This window comes from Copadichromis virginalis, linkage group LG18 (genome assembly GCF_057382275.1).
Source record: "Copadichromis virginalis isolate Kocher_CV1m ecotype Utaka linkage group LG18, C_Virginalis_male_GT1.1, whole genome shotgun sequence".
Lineage (NCBI taxonomy): Eukaryota > Metazoa > Chordata > Actinopteri > Cichliformes > Cichlidae > Copadichromis > Copadichromis virginalis.
In genome coordinates this window covers 29,501,765-29,517,846 of record NC_140635.1, presented here as the reverse complement: position 1 = coordinate 29,517,846, position 16,082 = coordinate 29,501,765, and the positions used below count along the sequence as shown (strand labels likewise).

Sequence of the window (16,082 nt, the reverse complement as noted above, 5' to 3'; positions counted from 1 at the left end):
CGTCCAATGTTCACATTATCTGGGTAAACTATTTACCAGGCTTTTTATCTTTTATTAGAATGACTTAGAAATAAGCTTAAAATATGTCCCGCCTTCCTCTATACCTTAATGCACAAAATGTGATGTATGAATCCTGATGAGACAGTATTTGGGTCTATCAATCTGCGCAATGTTCTGAAAATAAGAATTCTTCCTGCTCCATACAAAAAAGAAAGTCTATTACCGAACACTAGAGGGGGTAATACACTATCATGAGCTGCACACGAAGTCCAAACCTCCCGGAAAGACAGAATAAAAGTCTGAGGACCGGTGGTGTGAAATCACGTCTTTTTAAGGATTCACTCATGCGAATCAGGTTTTGAATCCAAACCAAATCAGCTCACTGTAGGGTGCATGCTGTGAACTCGGGCTCTGGCTGTTCTTCACGGGTGTGCATGCCTCTGGTTGACCATTAAACCAAACAAAAGTGTTTCAAGTGTTCAAAACCCCCGTGTGAAAGGTGAGGCACGTGAAATGTTGGCTTCTCTGGTAGGAGACTGGGCGTTTCCCACACACACTTTTTACAGAAATAAACTTTGAGTTTCTTCATAGTCCTTGGACTAAGGCATACTTGGTGATGTGGCAAAAGCACAGCGCACATTATGCCTGAGAGCGCCATGGGACGCCTATGGCGCAGTAATCCTCTGTGGCCCAGCAACCCCCCCCCCCCCCCCCCCCCTTCCCCCACCCTCACTGCTCTCCTGCTCAAGGGCAAATCGAGACAGCGCAGCATCCTCCACGCTCGGCAGCCGGAGACTTTTCCTTCATGGGATGAAAACCGACGGGCCTCACGAATGGAAGGCAAGAGGACGAAGTTTTACTTACACCGCACCTGTGACAGCTTTCAAAATGTCCAAAATAGGGTGACTGCAGACCTCTGGCGCTTACCAAGAAGTCAGTTTTGACCGTTTTTCTCTGGATTCTGATGACACTTTTTCCCCCGTGGGCTTGAGTTTGGATCCACGATGAGGCGAAGTGAGCCTTGAAAAGAAAACATGGATTTTGCACGGAAGGTTTGGTTGTTTCTTCTTCTAAAACCCGAAGAACTTCATTCTGGAAACGATGCTGTAAAACTCACAGTTTCACATGTAAGTATATTCTGCACGGAATCCTCATGTGGCTGCAAAAACATATAGCAGAAAATGATTGGCACGACTTGTTGGCTGTTTGTTCTCTCCTTTTGTTTTTCATTTTTTATTGTATTCGCATAAGGGCCGTATGTTAACGGAGAAGCGCTCATTACTTCATCAAAAATAAGTGTTCAGTTTCAAAAAGCTTTAGGGTTAAGCTACATGTGGAAATTCACTTTAACGAGGTCAATGTTTCCTTTGGCTTCTTATCTCCATATGAAGTGAAAAGACACTTAATGTAATGATTATTACACGTCATTCATGACATCACAAACCACTTAAAAAAAAAAAAAAAAAAAAAAAGCTCAACAATCTTCATGTTTAATGTGACTCATGTAACTTTTGATAAGTTGTAATATTCATATTTTGGGTGTTTTTTTTTTAAGTAATATCTGAACACTGGCAACTGGGATTCAGTTCATTATCAGCTACTGGTTTCATGAGTGGATCATTTTACCACTGTCTATATTTTTATATGTGTGTACTTTCTGTATGCTTGGCGTTTAAGCTATCTTTTGCAATTACATTGAAAGGTTTCTGCCAAAGAAGTAGGTCATCAGTTCAGGCTGTGCACCTCAGATCACAGTATGAAGCTCTGAGGGGGAGAAGGACACATAACATGGTGATGAAGAACACACAGAAGGCCCAGTTACACTAGACCCCCCAGAAAAATTTGAAAAAAGTTGGACTCATTTCTAAACTTTTTAATAATGTTTTTAGTGTAGTTTTTAATATTTCGATTGCAAAATACAGCATTATTTAAAAAAAAAAAAGTAAATCCAAAGAAAGATAAGATAAGATAAGATAACCTTTATTAGTCCCACACGTGGGAAATTTGTTTTGTCACAGCAGGAAGTGGACAGTGCAAAAGTTATGACGCAAAAATTAGAATACAATAAGAATAAATACAGTACACAGCTGTACAGAATAGAATAAAATAATATACTATATACAGTAGAATAAAATAGAATAAAAATATACAATAAGATAAAAATAGAATACGAATGCTATATACAATCTCTCCGTCCCACACCGTGGGTGCCGCAGTCTCCCACTGAAGGAGCTGCTCAGTGCTGTCACAGTCTGCTGCATGGGGTGGGAGACGTTGTCCAACAGGGATGACAGCTTAGCCGCCGTTCTCCTGTCACTCACCACCTCCACTGGGTCCAGAGGGCATCCTAGAACAGAGCTGGCCCTTCGGATCACCCTGTTCAGTCTCTTCCTGTCCCCAGCAGAGATGCTGCCGCCCCAGCAGACCACACCATAAAAGATAGCAGAAGCCACCACAGAGTCATAGAAGGTCTTCAGGAGTGGGCCCTCCACCCCAAACGACCTGAGTCTCCGCAGCAGGTACAGCCTGCTCTGCCCTTTCCTGTAGAGGGCGTCTGAGTTATGAGTCCAGTCCAGTCTATTGTTCAGATGAACACCAAGGTACCTGTAGCTGTCCACAGCCTCAATGTCCATACCCTGGATGTTCAGTGGTTGCAGTGGAGAATGCTTGTGCCTGCGGAAGTCTACCACCAGCTCCTTGGTTTTACTGGCGTTGATCTGGAGGTAGTTCAGCTGGCACCAGTCCACAAAGTCTTGAGTCAGTCCTCTGTACTCCTTGTCGTCCCCATCAGTGATGAGGCCGACTATTGCAGAGTCATCAGAGAACTTCTGCAGGAAGCACTGGGTGGAATTGTGGGAGAAGTCTGCAGTGTAGATGGTGAAGAGGAACGGAGCCAGAACCGTTCCCTGTGGGGCCCCCGTACTGCAGAGGACCCTGTCCGACACACAGCCCTGAGTCCTCACATACTGTGGTCGGTCGGTGAGGTAGTCCAAAATCCAGGTAGTGAGGTGATGGTCCACTCCAGAGTTCTCCAGCTTGTCCTTCAGAACCGAGGGAAGAATAGTGTTGAAGGCACTGGAGAAATCAAAGAACATGATTCTCACAGTGCTTCCAGCGGTCTCCAGGTGAGCGAGGGAACGATGTAGGAGGTGAATGACGGCATCATCCGCTCCAATGCCAGGCTAGTAGGCAAACTGAAGTGGGTCCAGTGATGAGCTTGTTAGGCGCCGAAGCTGAGCCAGAACCAACCGCTCCAGGGTCTTCATCAGGTGGGATGTCAGAGCCACCGGCCTGTAGCTGTTGAGGTCCTTGGGGCGTGAAGTCTTTGGCACTGGTACAACACAGGAGGTTTTCCAGAGCTGTGGGACTCTTCCCAACCTCAGGCTCAGGTTGAAGAGGTGCTCCATCACCCCACACAGTTGGTCCGCGCAGGACCTGACGACCCTCGAGCTGATGCCATCTGGGCCCGCTGCCTTCTTGCCATTAATCCTCCTCAGTTCCCTCCTAACCTGGGTGGTTGAGAGAGACAGGCTGGAGCCTTGTGTTGAGTGTGTATTGGATGCTGTTGTTGGGGGTGGGGGGGAGTGAGCAGGGTGAATAGAGGAGGTGTGAAGTGTCTGAGGTGTCAGAGGTGGAACAGCAGCAGTGGGGGTGGGTGAGTCTGCAGCCGATGTTGTAGACTGTCTCATGGTTGAATCAAATCTGTTGAAGAAATGATTCAGTTCATTTGCCCACCTCACATCCCTCCCAGGCAGAGAGTTCTGCTGTTTGTGGCCTGAGATGGTTCTGAGGCCTCTCCAGACTTCACCAACGTTGTTTTGCTGAAGCTGGTTCTCCATCTTCTGCCTGTAGCTGTCCTTCCCATTCCTTATCAGTCCCCTCAACTCTCTCTGCACCCTTTTCAACTCCTCTTTGTCTTTGGATTTGAAGGCCGTCTTGAAAGCAGTCTTAAGTTAGAAATGAGTTAACAACCAGATAGTGAGAGCTATCGCCTGATAACAACTTTCTTACCTGTTAAAACAATCTTAAAATAAAAGATGATGGAATAGATAGCAGCAGTACAAAGTCCTACTGTAGTCCCATAAAAGATTTGGGGGGGGGGGAACAATAGTCTTCTGTGGCTCTATAAGGAACTATGCCATGTCTAATAGTCATGTTACTCCATTCGTATAGGTTAAAGAGCTGAAGACTACAAGTTAGAATCTGAAAGAATCTGAAAAATCATCTATTGACTATTTAAGACCACAGAGCTAATACACTGTGCTGTGGACTATAGTGTAGTGATTCATACTCTACTGTTCAGGTTCAAGGTTTTAAAAACTGAACTCAGAAAATGGAAGAAGGCAAAAAAAAAAAGGCTTGGTTAAGGCATATATAGAAGGTTTATATGGAAATCTGTCAACTAGACAAAAGTGTGAGCTACAATCTAAGATCACAAACAATGGCTGGATTACAGAGCAACAAAATGTATTTAAATACATTTGTCGCATAATAATAGTTCTTCACTGGTCTAAGCAACTTAGAGATTGTGCCATAAAAACCTGAAACTGAACAATTCGAATATAGTTACAATTACCAAGTAAGCTGTGAGAAAATTCACAGCTTACTTGTTTTGAACTATAGAATAAGACAGTATTTTCCATTTATTTTAGGTAAGCCACACATTCCAAAAGCCTACATTTTATATGTTTAACTATTTTATATGTTCTAAAATGTTTCACTTTTAATGAGAGAAAAATTAGTTAATTATGAGCACTTTAGGGACCAAACAGGAGGAGACGATTTGTAATAATCCACAGATGCCCTGAGAGGCATAAAAACAGGAGTTACCATTCGATGATTATAACTGGTAAACCGTGACACACGTGAGAGTCACAGAAGACTTTATATAAACATCTGGTAACAGACACAGACTTTGTTACAGTGTTGCTGAAGCTTAGGGTTCTTTTTGCAGTTATTGTCGTCGCAGGGACAGAATATTGTCAGTAAAGCCGTTTATATACTTAACAGAGCTGAAAGTTTGGATTTATGCCTCAGTGTAAGTTCAGCATTAGAATCAGACTCTCATAAAGTCAACGGGTGCTTTAAAAACATGTTTTGTTACCTTTGAATTATCAGGTTGGTTTGTACGCATGCATTGAACCTCAAAACTGCCCAAACTGTTCTGTCACTGTCCTATCATAATGTTCCATATTAATTTACATCAAAACACATCAGACTTCATGCAGTTATTGAACTGTGAGTCTTTACTTTAACCATTTTTTTCAATGCATAGCTGTACGAAGCTAAATTCTGGCGTTAGCTGATGTGAGAATCCATGTCACAATGCATGTGTTCGTGCATGTGCGTGCATTTGCATGTGAAAACTGCCAGTGTGCAGCTCTGCTCTGCTTTCAATCTAATTATCTTAATTATTTGCACTGCTGATGACCACAGCACATCTGGCTGTTATGGGAATTAAATTTTATTCAAACTAAAATGAGTGAAATACTTTACAACCACTTCCTCCTATGAGTAAGCTGGCATGCAAAGTGAAACTGTGCATGCTGGCAGTTGTCCTCTCTGTGCATTTAATAATATTCACATTAAATTTGTATCATTCATTCATTTGATTTATAGACTGAATGTTGGGGGCTGTGTTTCGCTGAAAGATTCGTCACATCCTGTCCCGTCGCCTCATGACAGAAATATCATTGCTTTGAACCTTTTATCTGCTTTATGATGTCGTAAATGGGCCTTAACCTCTTTATTTTGACAGTAAATGGGAGAGCACTGGATTCTGTGTATGAGACAAGCTGATCTGAGATAAACCTGGGCCAAATAAGCAGATCAAGTGAAAGCAGATAACTAGCGTCTGGCTGGACGTGTGAAGGGATCAATGCATTTCAGGACAGGAGTAGATGCAAAACTCGCAGAGCTTAGTCAATAGGAAAAGGATACAATGGTATTTCTCTTTCAAAAGGAGGGCATCGAAATGTAATCCTCCTGTTGGAAAGCTTTTTGAGTTATTAATATAGCAGACTCTGTCATGGATAACATGTAGCAGTGAGTTTTCGATAACGTCTTTAGTATTTATCTTTATTTACGAGTAGACTTTGGTTTTTATCTCTGATCAGATGACCTGAAAACTGTCTTAATGCTTATCCCATGGGAACGACATTTGCCATTAAGAACAAAGCAGATGTGCTGCTTTCGGGCTTGTAAACATCCACAAGTAGGATTTCGAGCTGTTTAAGCTATATTTACTTCTCTGGTAAAAATAACGGTGTAGTACCGATGACCTGCAACCTGTCTTAATGCTTATGCCAATCAGAACAAAGCGGATGTACTCTTCTAGACTGTGGGTTTGAGGTGAGCAGGATTTCAAGCTGTTCCGCCTTTATCTGTAATTCTCGAGTCAAAATAACCTGTTATTCTCTGATTTGTCAAAGGGAAAGACTAAAATTAACAACAGTTGTTATACAAATCTTTTTTTTTAGTCTAATGAAGTTTTACAGAGTGGAGGAAGTACTTACAGTGTAAATAATATTACACTGTAGTTATATAATATATGGCAGAGTCCAAGTAAGCTATAGCACGGATCAAATGAGCATTTCTCAAATCCAAATTGTTTATAATGTGGAAGAAGAAGCTCATGGTGAACAGACATTTTCATCCCAGTGTCGACTTTACTTGTTCTGCTTCTGTGGTTAATACATTTCACAGTTTCTGGCTTTCAAACTTGTTTCCAAGCAAACGTGGCAAATAGAAAACAACCCTGTGTGATAGATGAGCTTGCTTGCTTTGCTTGTTTGAGAAGCACCACCACCGTGCCCTCAATGTCCGAATGCAGATTTAGTTGATTTTTAAATGATCTCACTGTAGACTGAAAGAGAAAAAATATTCATATTTTCTTGGTAGTCATTAACTATTGATGCATGAGAATGTGGTGAAAATACCAGATATATCTTTAGAGTTGGTTGAGACCTGGAGTCCAAACAAGGAGTTTGATGTCACATTTGGTGATAGCAATTATGAAGCTAGTTCTTGTTTTCAGTTTTAGTGGCAACAGAATGACAACTTACGCTTAGGATTTTATTATTGCAGGCTGTTTCTCTTGTACCCTATATAATTTCTGCCCTGAGCTTTAAATATTTTGAAAACTTAGAAGCATACAGTTTAAATTAAGCCTCAGGAGCTCATTTTGGCATTTGTGATGCTGTAGTGACAACAAAGTGTGCTAAATATGTGTAAATGTACTGATAGCTTTGCATTTTCTCTTCTTGCTGTCACCTGTTGCAGTCAGCAAATGATTGCCATCCTAATCCTGATTCCTAATCCCTCTGATTTAGAACTATGTCTGCCTTAGTCTGACTGAGAAACAGAAAGCTGGTGGTTTGTGGTAACAGTCGACAATTTAGATCATGTCTCTTAACCTCCTTTAGCACAGTCTTACCATCAAAACAATAAGAGCTAATCCCATGTTTGACTGAAGTCTTCATCCTGTTATGCAATGTTTGAAATGAACCGTGTGAGGGCTTCAGTGGCATATCTGTCTCCTTCATAAATGCTACAAACCTCATATCAAGATGGGTGCCCAAAATATTTCATTGTGATTTTTGGGGGGTTTTCTTCTTCTTCTTTAGACCCCAAAGCAGGGCTGCTAGCCTAAACAAAACTAGGAGTAACTGAGTGTGTATTGTAGTTCGACCAGTAGTACAATACTGGTAATTAAATGATCTAATGGGGAATGGGATGTAGTGGTTGTTCAAGCATTATCGGTTAAGTTGTGCAGTCGAATTGCAGTGAAAGACGAACAGGATGCCACACAAAAACAAATGATAAATTGTCTAGGAAAGCTGGACACAGGCACCATGACATGATTTGTTTTGAAGCCTCAGTTTGAGTATTTTAGTGTTCTCGAAGATGTTTTTAAGTAACACTTTGCTGTGTTAACCATGTGTTAGCAGGTTGCTTAGCAGCTGTATTAGTCAAGGAACAGCCTCCATGACTGGAAGCCAAGTCAGAAGTGTTGAAAACCTCCCATGGTAATGTTTTTGGTCCCTTTCCCTTTCATGACAACCTTACAGTGATAGAACTTTTTAATGACTTGCCTTTTTAAACTTCATTTAGCTTAATTTAGTAGTCCGGCAGTTTTGACAGAGAAGTGAGTGCACATGCAGGTTTTGCTAATAGCTCTTTGCTAGGATTCACATCTGCTAACTAGAATAATCAGTAGTTGTAGTTTTATCCAACAAAATATGCAGCCTGTTGTGTGGTTAATTGTACTAACAGTCCATCCAGAGGCCTGTGCTAAAGTTGTGGTGAGTGAAATTCTAGTATTTTATTATCTAGTTATATAGTTCTAATTTAAAGATATCTGCCTGATCTGTGCAGTGGGCCCATGCACTTGATGGATTCATCCTCGCTACCCAGGCTTAGCTAATAACTTACAGCTACACACTTTTGTCCAGATATGCTCACTTCTAGCTCCAGCTAACATGGCGCACAGATAAATGCTAATCTTGACTCTTCAAAATGGGAAAACAGGGCTTAAAAAATTAATATGTAACTTCATGTTGCCTGTGTCCATCTTTTACATATAGCTATGTTATAAGTGCATTGCACAGACAATTGGTAATTAGTTCAAAAATATAGGACAGAGTTTTTGGACTGGCTGTTAAACTTAATCATACAGCAAATGTGCCTCAGACTGGATTCAGATTTTGAATGCTGGCACAGAGAGTCAAACATGTTCAAATTCAGTCAGTAACAGATTTCTGGGCATTATGGGAGAGAGCACACCAAGCTGTAGAAGAGATCTGACACAATAGCCACTCAGTGCTTTAATATCTATCTGCAAAGTCTAGTTTTTGCTTTCTTCTGCCAAAATTGTACAACAATGCTGTTAGCCTTTTTTAGAGTTAAAAATAGGCAATGTTTTGTTTTTTAAGTTATAGCTGTATATGTCTTTCTAGATACAAATAAAATGGGTTTTGTGATTAAAAAAAATATATCTTTAATTATTTCTATATTCAATTCAATTTTATTTATATATCGCCAAATCACAACAAGAGTTACCTCAAGGCGCTTTATATTGTACAGTAGATCCTACAATAATAGATTCAGAGAAAAACCCCACAATCAAATGAACCCCTATGAGCAAGCACTTTGGTGACAGTGGGAAGGAAAAAATCCCTTTTAACAGGAAGAAACCTCCGGCAGTACCAGGCTGAGGGAAGGACGGGGTCGTCTGCTGGGACCGGTGGGGTGAGAGGAGGAAGACAGGATAAAGACATGCTGTGGAAGACAGCTGGAGATTAATAACAAACACGGTTCAATGCAGAGATGTTTATTTACACATACTGAGTGAAAAGGGTGACTGAAAAGGAAAAACTCAATGCATCATGGGAGTCCCCCAGCAGCTTATGACCAATACAGCATAACTAAGGGAGGATTCAGGGTCACCTGGTCCAGCCCTAACTATATGCTTTAGCAAAAAGGAAAGTTTTAAGCCTAATCTTGAAAGTAGAGATAGTGTCTGTCTCCCGAATCCAAACTGGAAGCTGATTCCACAGAAGAGGGGCCTGAAAACTGAAGGCTCTGCCTCCCATTCTACTTTTAAATACTCTAGGAACAACAAGTAGGCCTGCAGTGTGAGAGCAAAGTGCTCAAATGGGGTGATACGGTACTACAAGGTCATTAAGATAAGATGGGGCCTGATTATTTAAGATCTTGTATGTGAGGAGCAGGATTTTGAATTCAATTCTGGATTTAACAGGAAGCCAATAAAGGGAAGCCAAAACAGGAGAAATATACTCTCTCTTTCTAGTCCCTGTCAGTACCCTTACTGCAGCATTTTGGATTAGCTGAAGGCTTTTCAGGGAGTTTTTAGGACGTCCTGATAATAATTAGTTACAGTAGTCCAGCCTAGAAGTCTAGAATGCATGAACTAGTTTTTCAAACAGTAGTGTGAGCAGAGTGTTCTTTGGATGAAGCACGTGAAGATTATACTGTGAAAACAGAAGTTATCTAAAAGTTTTTAATTAAATTGCTATGCAGATAAACTACTCAAAAACACCCCTGTGTGTTGGAACAGGAAGAGGAAGTGATACTTTACCGCAGAGAGAGCGAACACCAAGTGACAGCGCCACCCGAAGGACAGCACAGTTCTACAAGAAAGATAGATGGATAGATGCAGAATTTTGAATAGTATTATAATCTAATCAGTATAATATAATAATCAGGTGACAGAGAAACAGTCTTCTCTGACACCAATTCAGTTCATTTACTGTTTACATTTACATTTAGTGTTTGAGTATGAGTTCCAATCCAGCTTTCAGACATTTTTTAATTTGTTTTACCAAACTACTGGTACAGATAGCTACAGGCAGATGATCTGATTCATGCAGTATATAATGTATTTATCCTCACCTTCTTCAATCTGTTTTTCTGTGTTCAATCTATACTTCCCTCCCTGTAGCTGTAAGTAAATTCTAGTACAGGAGAATCAGGATGAAAAGATGGCAACCATGCTGTTACCAACGGGTCCTGATGGCTTGCGGCGGTTCACTCGCGAATCCTTGGCTGCCTTGGAGCAGCGGATTGCGGAGGAGCAGGCCAAGAATGCCAAGGGGGCTCAGAAGAAGACAGAGCCACCGAAACCCAGGGTCGACCTGGAGGCAGGGAAGCAACTGCCACGCATCTTCGGTGAAATCCCTCAAGAACTTATTGGGGTGCCGCTGGAAGACATCGATCCATTTTACTACAAGAACCAGAGGGTAAGAGTTTGGGTTTGCTTGTCCCGTTGTGGAAGAAAGGGTTACTGTGAATCAGCACAAGTTTGTTCTGAGTGATGACCGTTGTGCTCGGATGAATAGGATACTACTCCCAATAGGAGTTGTTTGGGTTTTTTTGTAGTTATATGATTTTTATGACTTGACAGCTTGATCTCAACTCAGATTACGTAAAAACCTGTGGAAGTTTTAAGACTACAGTGTTAGCTCTCTTCACTGCCATCATCAAAACACCAAATAATGAAATGTCTTTTGGATGAATGGTTTTCCATATCTCTACTAGAGTTCCAGAAAGAGAATCATTGCAAAGGTGCCCTTATTTGAGTGGTTTGTATGCCCAAACTAATGTATGATGATGATAGCAGTTCTTTTAAATTCTTTTGTATTAACAAAGCTAACTGTCTTTTGCTTAAAGAAACATGTCACAGATATATTGGTTCCAGCAATCACAGACATTATGGGCAGAAACTTATTCATGTTTGCAATAAAATGATCAGTATTGATAAATCTGCCAAAGATTATGTACCATTTAAATTAAAATGAGCACATCAACACTTTTACAGTGGGAGTAGTGGGAGACAAAATTCAGCCTGTTTTAACAGACTGAATCAATATAATTTTTACTGGTTAAAGAAATACTTGACACAAAATGACCATTTTCTGGGGTTTCCTTCATAGAGGCAATTTCTTGGCAACCGTTAAAGAGATTGTAACCATGGCGAATCCCTGGCAATGTTAAAGTTATTTAACCACGTTTATTAATAATCGGCTTGAAAATGAAAGTGTTTGTGGTTACTAATGCAGAATTTTGCTGCTATATTTTCTGCCATGTTCGCTGATGAATGTTCATCTGAATTTGAACACGATATGATAGCGAGCCTCCAAATAAACTGGCATTTTCACAGAACTTAGCAAGTGGCTATTTGGAGCAGCGAGCTGAGACGTGGCCTCTGTGACTGCTTCGCTTTAGATCTCTTGCGGATGCAGAAATAGGATTAGCAAGTTTTGATTTGCTGCTGCCCGTTAATGGGCCGTTTATGGAGAGATGGAAAAAAAAAGGATGTGGCAGTCATTCTCAGGGTCTCTTTGTTTTGGCATGTGGCGCACTGCTGGATGGGAGGATTATCCAAAGACGGAAAAATATTTAAATAAATGCCACATCTGTTGGGGAAAGGGTCAGCTCCCATTGGAGTTGTCTCCATTATCTCAGCCGGCCTCACTAACAGTGTGGACGGGCACTCATTGCTCGCTCACCTCTTGGAGCCATAAGTGCTCACGGTGAATATTAACACAGATGGTAGCTATATTGTTATCCCTGCTTGGTAAAGACAGCAGCTGAACTGCTGCTCAGACCTGCTGCTGCTGCGATTCACTGTTGTTGTTGTGCACAAAGTGAAAATCATTTTAAGAAATGCTTTTTTTGATGTGATGTCTTTTCAAAAATGTGATTTCTGTCAATAATGTTATATTTTTCTTTTTTTTCTCCCCCCTTGCAGACCTTTATAGTACTTAACAAAGGGAAGGCCATCTTCAGATTCAGCGCCACATCTGCACTTTACATATTTACTCCATTTCACCTCATCAGAGCGATTGCCATAAAGATTTTAGTTCATTCATATCCTTTTTGGGTTCTCTGCATGTGCCTCTTCCTGCTTTTATTTATCTGTTGAAGGCTCATGTGTTCCTCTTCCCCTGCTACACTTGAAAAGGGACTTTTTAAACCACTAAAAAAAAGGGTGTTCTCTTTAAACTAAAAACATGAATGTCATTTTCCTGACATGTGATAACATGGGGATTAGACTGTGACTCAGATGTCCTGCCGTGAACAAACTAGTTTGAACCATTCCTACTGTAATTTATATATTTTACAATGAAAAGTCCAGATTTCACTTCCTGCTGACAGATAAGCCAATTTGTGATATTTACTGATTTCCCCCCTGTAGGTTTCTATTGGATTTTTCCAGTCCTATTTTTGAAACATCTTTGTGATGGTTCTCTCTGGCATCGCACACTAAATCCCCTCATATCCCTCTTTTAATCTCTGAAATGAAATAAGAGCAAGGAGATTTCACATCATGTGATGGCTGACTATTAGTTGTCAGACAGATGATTTGTAATTTTCCCAAATTTTCCTCCAACTCTCCCCTGTTATAGATTTCACTTCTGTTACTGATTCTCTGAAACATGCAGATTACCGCAGTCGGTTCTGAAGTGCAGGCTAAAAGCCCTCAATACCCAAACTATCGGTTTATTTTATAATGTAATATAATCAATCAGATAATTTAAATTATAGTGAAAAACTTTAATGTTCATTTCAGTGAATTTCTTATCATTTTATGCTAAAGCACTTTAATCTTTGCAATCATTTGTAAAGATTCAGTAGATCCTTTAGGATTTCAGTCCATGTCTCCATATGGGAGATTATGTTTTTCTACCGAGTCGATATTAAATAGAATTTGTTTACATTGTTTTTTATAATCTGCATTTACTGTAGTCTGTAGGTACAAACAGTGACCGTTCATCCTCGTGTATATACTCCACAGGATTACAATAAACCTTTGTTGTTTTATTTGAATACATCGTCTGCTTATCAGAAAAACGTATTTGATTGGGTAACTGTAAATCGTCACCTTACAGTACACATTCCTTAACTCTCTTTTCACATTGTTTAGCTTGTTCATAATGTTCACTATCCTGACCAACTGTTTCTTCATGGCCATGTCTGATCCACCAACATGGACCAAGTACCTGGAGTAAGTTAATGCAGCTTGAAGTTGTTTTCTTGATTCAAAATTGTCTGCATACGTTCTAATGTGTAGTTTGCTGGGGTTTGTTGCTTTGTCAGTGGCAACTGGCAGAATCAATTGACATATGTAAGTATATGATGCATGTGATATATTCGCCATGCTTGAAAACACCACATTTGCATGTTAAGTTGAACCAAGAGAAGAATCTTGCAATATAATGTGTTGTGCATGCTGTAAAGAGGTGGTGAAGCATGCAACAGGCTGTCCACATTCACAGAGACTTTTTTACTTTTTGCAACATCAGGAATTCATTTTTAGTTAATGTGGGAAGAAAAGCAGTTTTGTTTTTTGCAATAGTTTTTCCATTTGTCTTAATCAGTCTCCCGCATTGTTGGTCTTACATACACTGACTGATCACTTCATTAGGTATACCTGTTTAATTGGAGATTATGTATCGGAATTTCAGGAGCGGGACCACGCCTCCAAACACGCTCCTTCCGGTTGTCAACTATATAGGTTCCTCCAGTTCTGCAAGCTGTTCATTCTTGTTTACGTGCCCCACCCTCCCTCCCTCCTTGTTTTCAATTCTTTAACTTCTTCACTTGTATTTAGTACATGGGGATCTGCCTTCGAGGCTTTCCCCAAAACGCTGTCAAACCTAAAATGAGGACGTGGGTCCAGCTAGTGAACTGCTCTTTAATACAAATGTCTAATCAGCCAATCACATGACAGCAACCCAGAGCATTCTGCTATGTAGACATGTTCAGTTTGCCCTGTTGAATTTCGGACCGAGTATCAGAATAGGTGAATTAAAAGACTTTGAATGTGGCGTGATTGTTGTTGTCAGATGGGCTGGTCTGAGTATTTCAGAAGCTACCGGGATTTTCACTAAATTTTTCTGCGCAACCATTGCCGGGGTTTACAGACAACAGTTTGAGAAAGAAAGTATCCAGTGAATGACAGTTCACAATGTTTGAAAATGCCTTGTTAACGCCAGGTAAGAGGAGAACCTCTAATAACTCAAATAATCACTTGTTACAACTAGAAGAAGGCAGAAGAGCATGTCTGAACACCCAGCATTACAATCCTTGAAGCCTACACCAGCAGAAGACCACAGGGGCGACACCTTCTCACCTAAGAGAATGAAACTAAATTCACAAAATTGCAAAAAGGAAGATTGGAAAAATGTTGCTCCATGTGACAGTGACCGTATATCCCGCCTCTCGCCATCCATAAGTGGAATGGATGGATGGAAAAATGTCACCTGGTCTGATGAGTCTCCATTTAATTTGGATGGTAGGGTCAGAATCTGGTGTAAAAAAACATGAAAGCATGGATTCATCTTGCCTGCTTTCAGTTTTTAGACACTGTACCCATCTTCTGATGGCTCTTCCTAGCCACATGTCACAAAGTTCAGATCATCTCAAACTGAAATCTTGAACATGGAAGTGAGTTCACTGTGTGCAAATGGGCTCCACAATTACCAGACCTCAGTCCAATAGAGCAAATTATGGATGTGATGGAACGGGATCTCTGACGAATGTTTCCAGCAGCTGGTTGAATTTGAGGAATCATGAGGAATTAAGGCAGCTCTGAAGTTAAAGGGTATCTTGTAAAGTGGTCAGTGAGTGTATATATGCTCTATAAAGACCATGTAGTTACAAAAACAGATCACCAAACAGGATAATCAATTGTACAATTGCACCATCAGCAGATAAACTGCCTGTGCCACTTATACAGTAAAACAGCACGAAACTCTGAAAAACCACAAACTGAGAAAATGAGTTGTGTGACGCTGTCATCACACTACATGTAGTTTCTTTTTTTTATATCTGTCAGTCTATATATGTTTTAAGATTTGGACTTTATCATGATTTTAGTTATAGTTAGATTTCAAATCTTGGTAGATTTTTTAAAAATGGTGACAAATATTAAACAAGTAGTATTTTTTTTCTTTTTCAAGCTCTTTCAGCAGGCTGCGTCATATCTCAAACACAACTCTTCATTGTTATCTTACTATAAATAGTTTTAGTGTTGAGATGTATTTAAAGCGCCAGTTTGTTTCAGTGTAACGTTGTCCTTGGTGCTAATGCTACATTGTGTTCTCCTACCATGGATCTTTTCCAGGTATACCTTCACTGGTATTTACACATTCGAGTCAGCAATAAAGATATTAGCGAGAGGTTTCTGTACAGTGCCATTCACATTTTTGAGAGATCCGTGGAACTGGCTGGACTTCACGGTGATTATGATGGCGTGAGTACAGATATCATTTCACCATTGCACACATCATCACTGTCTTCTGATTCTCTGAATCTGTGTTTGTATTCTCTTGTGAGGAACAGTTTTTAAGAAAAATGTAATGCAATCATCTGATAAAAACAAAAATCCTCTCCCTCACTTAGTGAAGCAATAATTCTTCACAACATTTGCTTTGTTACAAAAAAACAAACACTTCTACTGGATCTCATCCTTGAAGCTGCATATGACATGCATATGAATGGATGTGAGCCCTTGCAGCATTGTTTTTGAGAGCAAAGGGCAAAAACAGGAGACTTTA

General features: G+C 40.3%; 1 protein-coding gene across 1 annotated transcript in view; it reads left to right on the top strand.

Moving 5' to 3' along the window:
• The first annotated feature begins 10,502 nt into the window (after positions 1-10,502).
• The window catches only part of LOC146688237 (sodium channel protein type 2 subunit alpha-like), a 33,887-nt gene continuing 28,307 nt past the window's right edge, over positions 10,503-16,082 (top strand). The window contains exons 1-4 of the mRNA XM_085439815.1: positions 10,503-10,760; positions 12,272-12,390; positions 13,439-13,528; positions 15,650-15,778. Coding sequence (XP_085295941.1) covers positions 10,503-10,760; positions 12,272-12,390; positions 13,439-13,528; positions 15,650-15,778 — 596 coding nt within the window. The remainder of the gene's footprint in view (positions 10,761-12,271; positions 12,391-13,438; positions 13,529-15,649; positions 15,779-16,082) is intronic.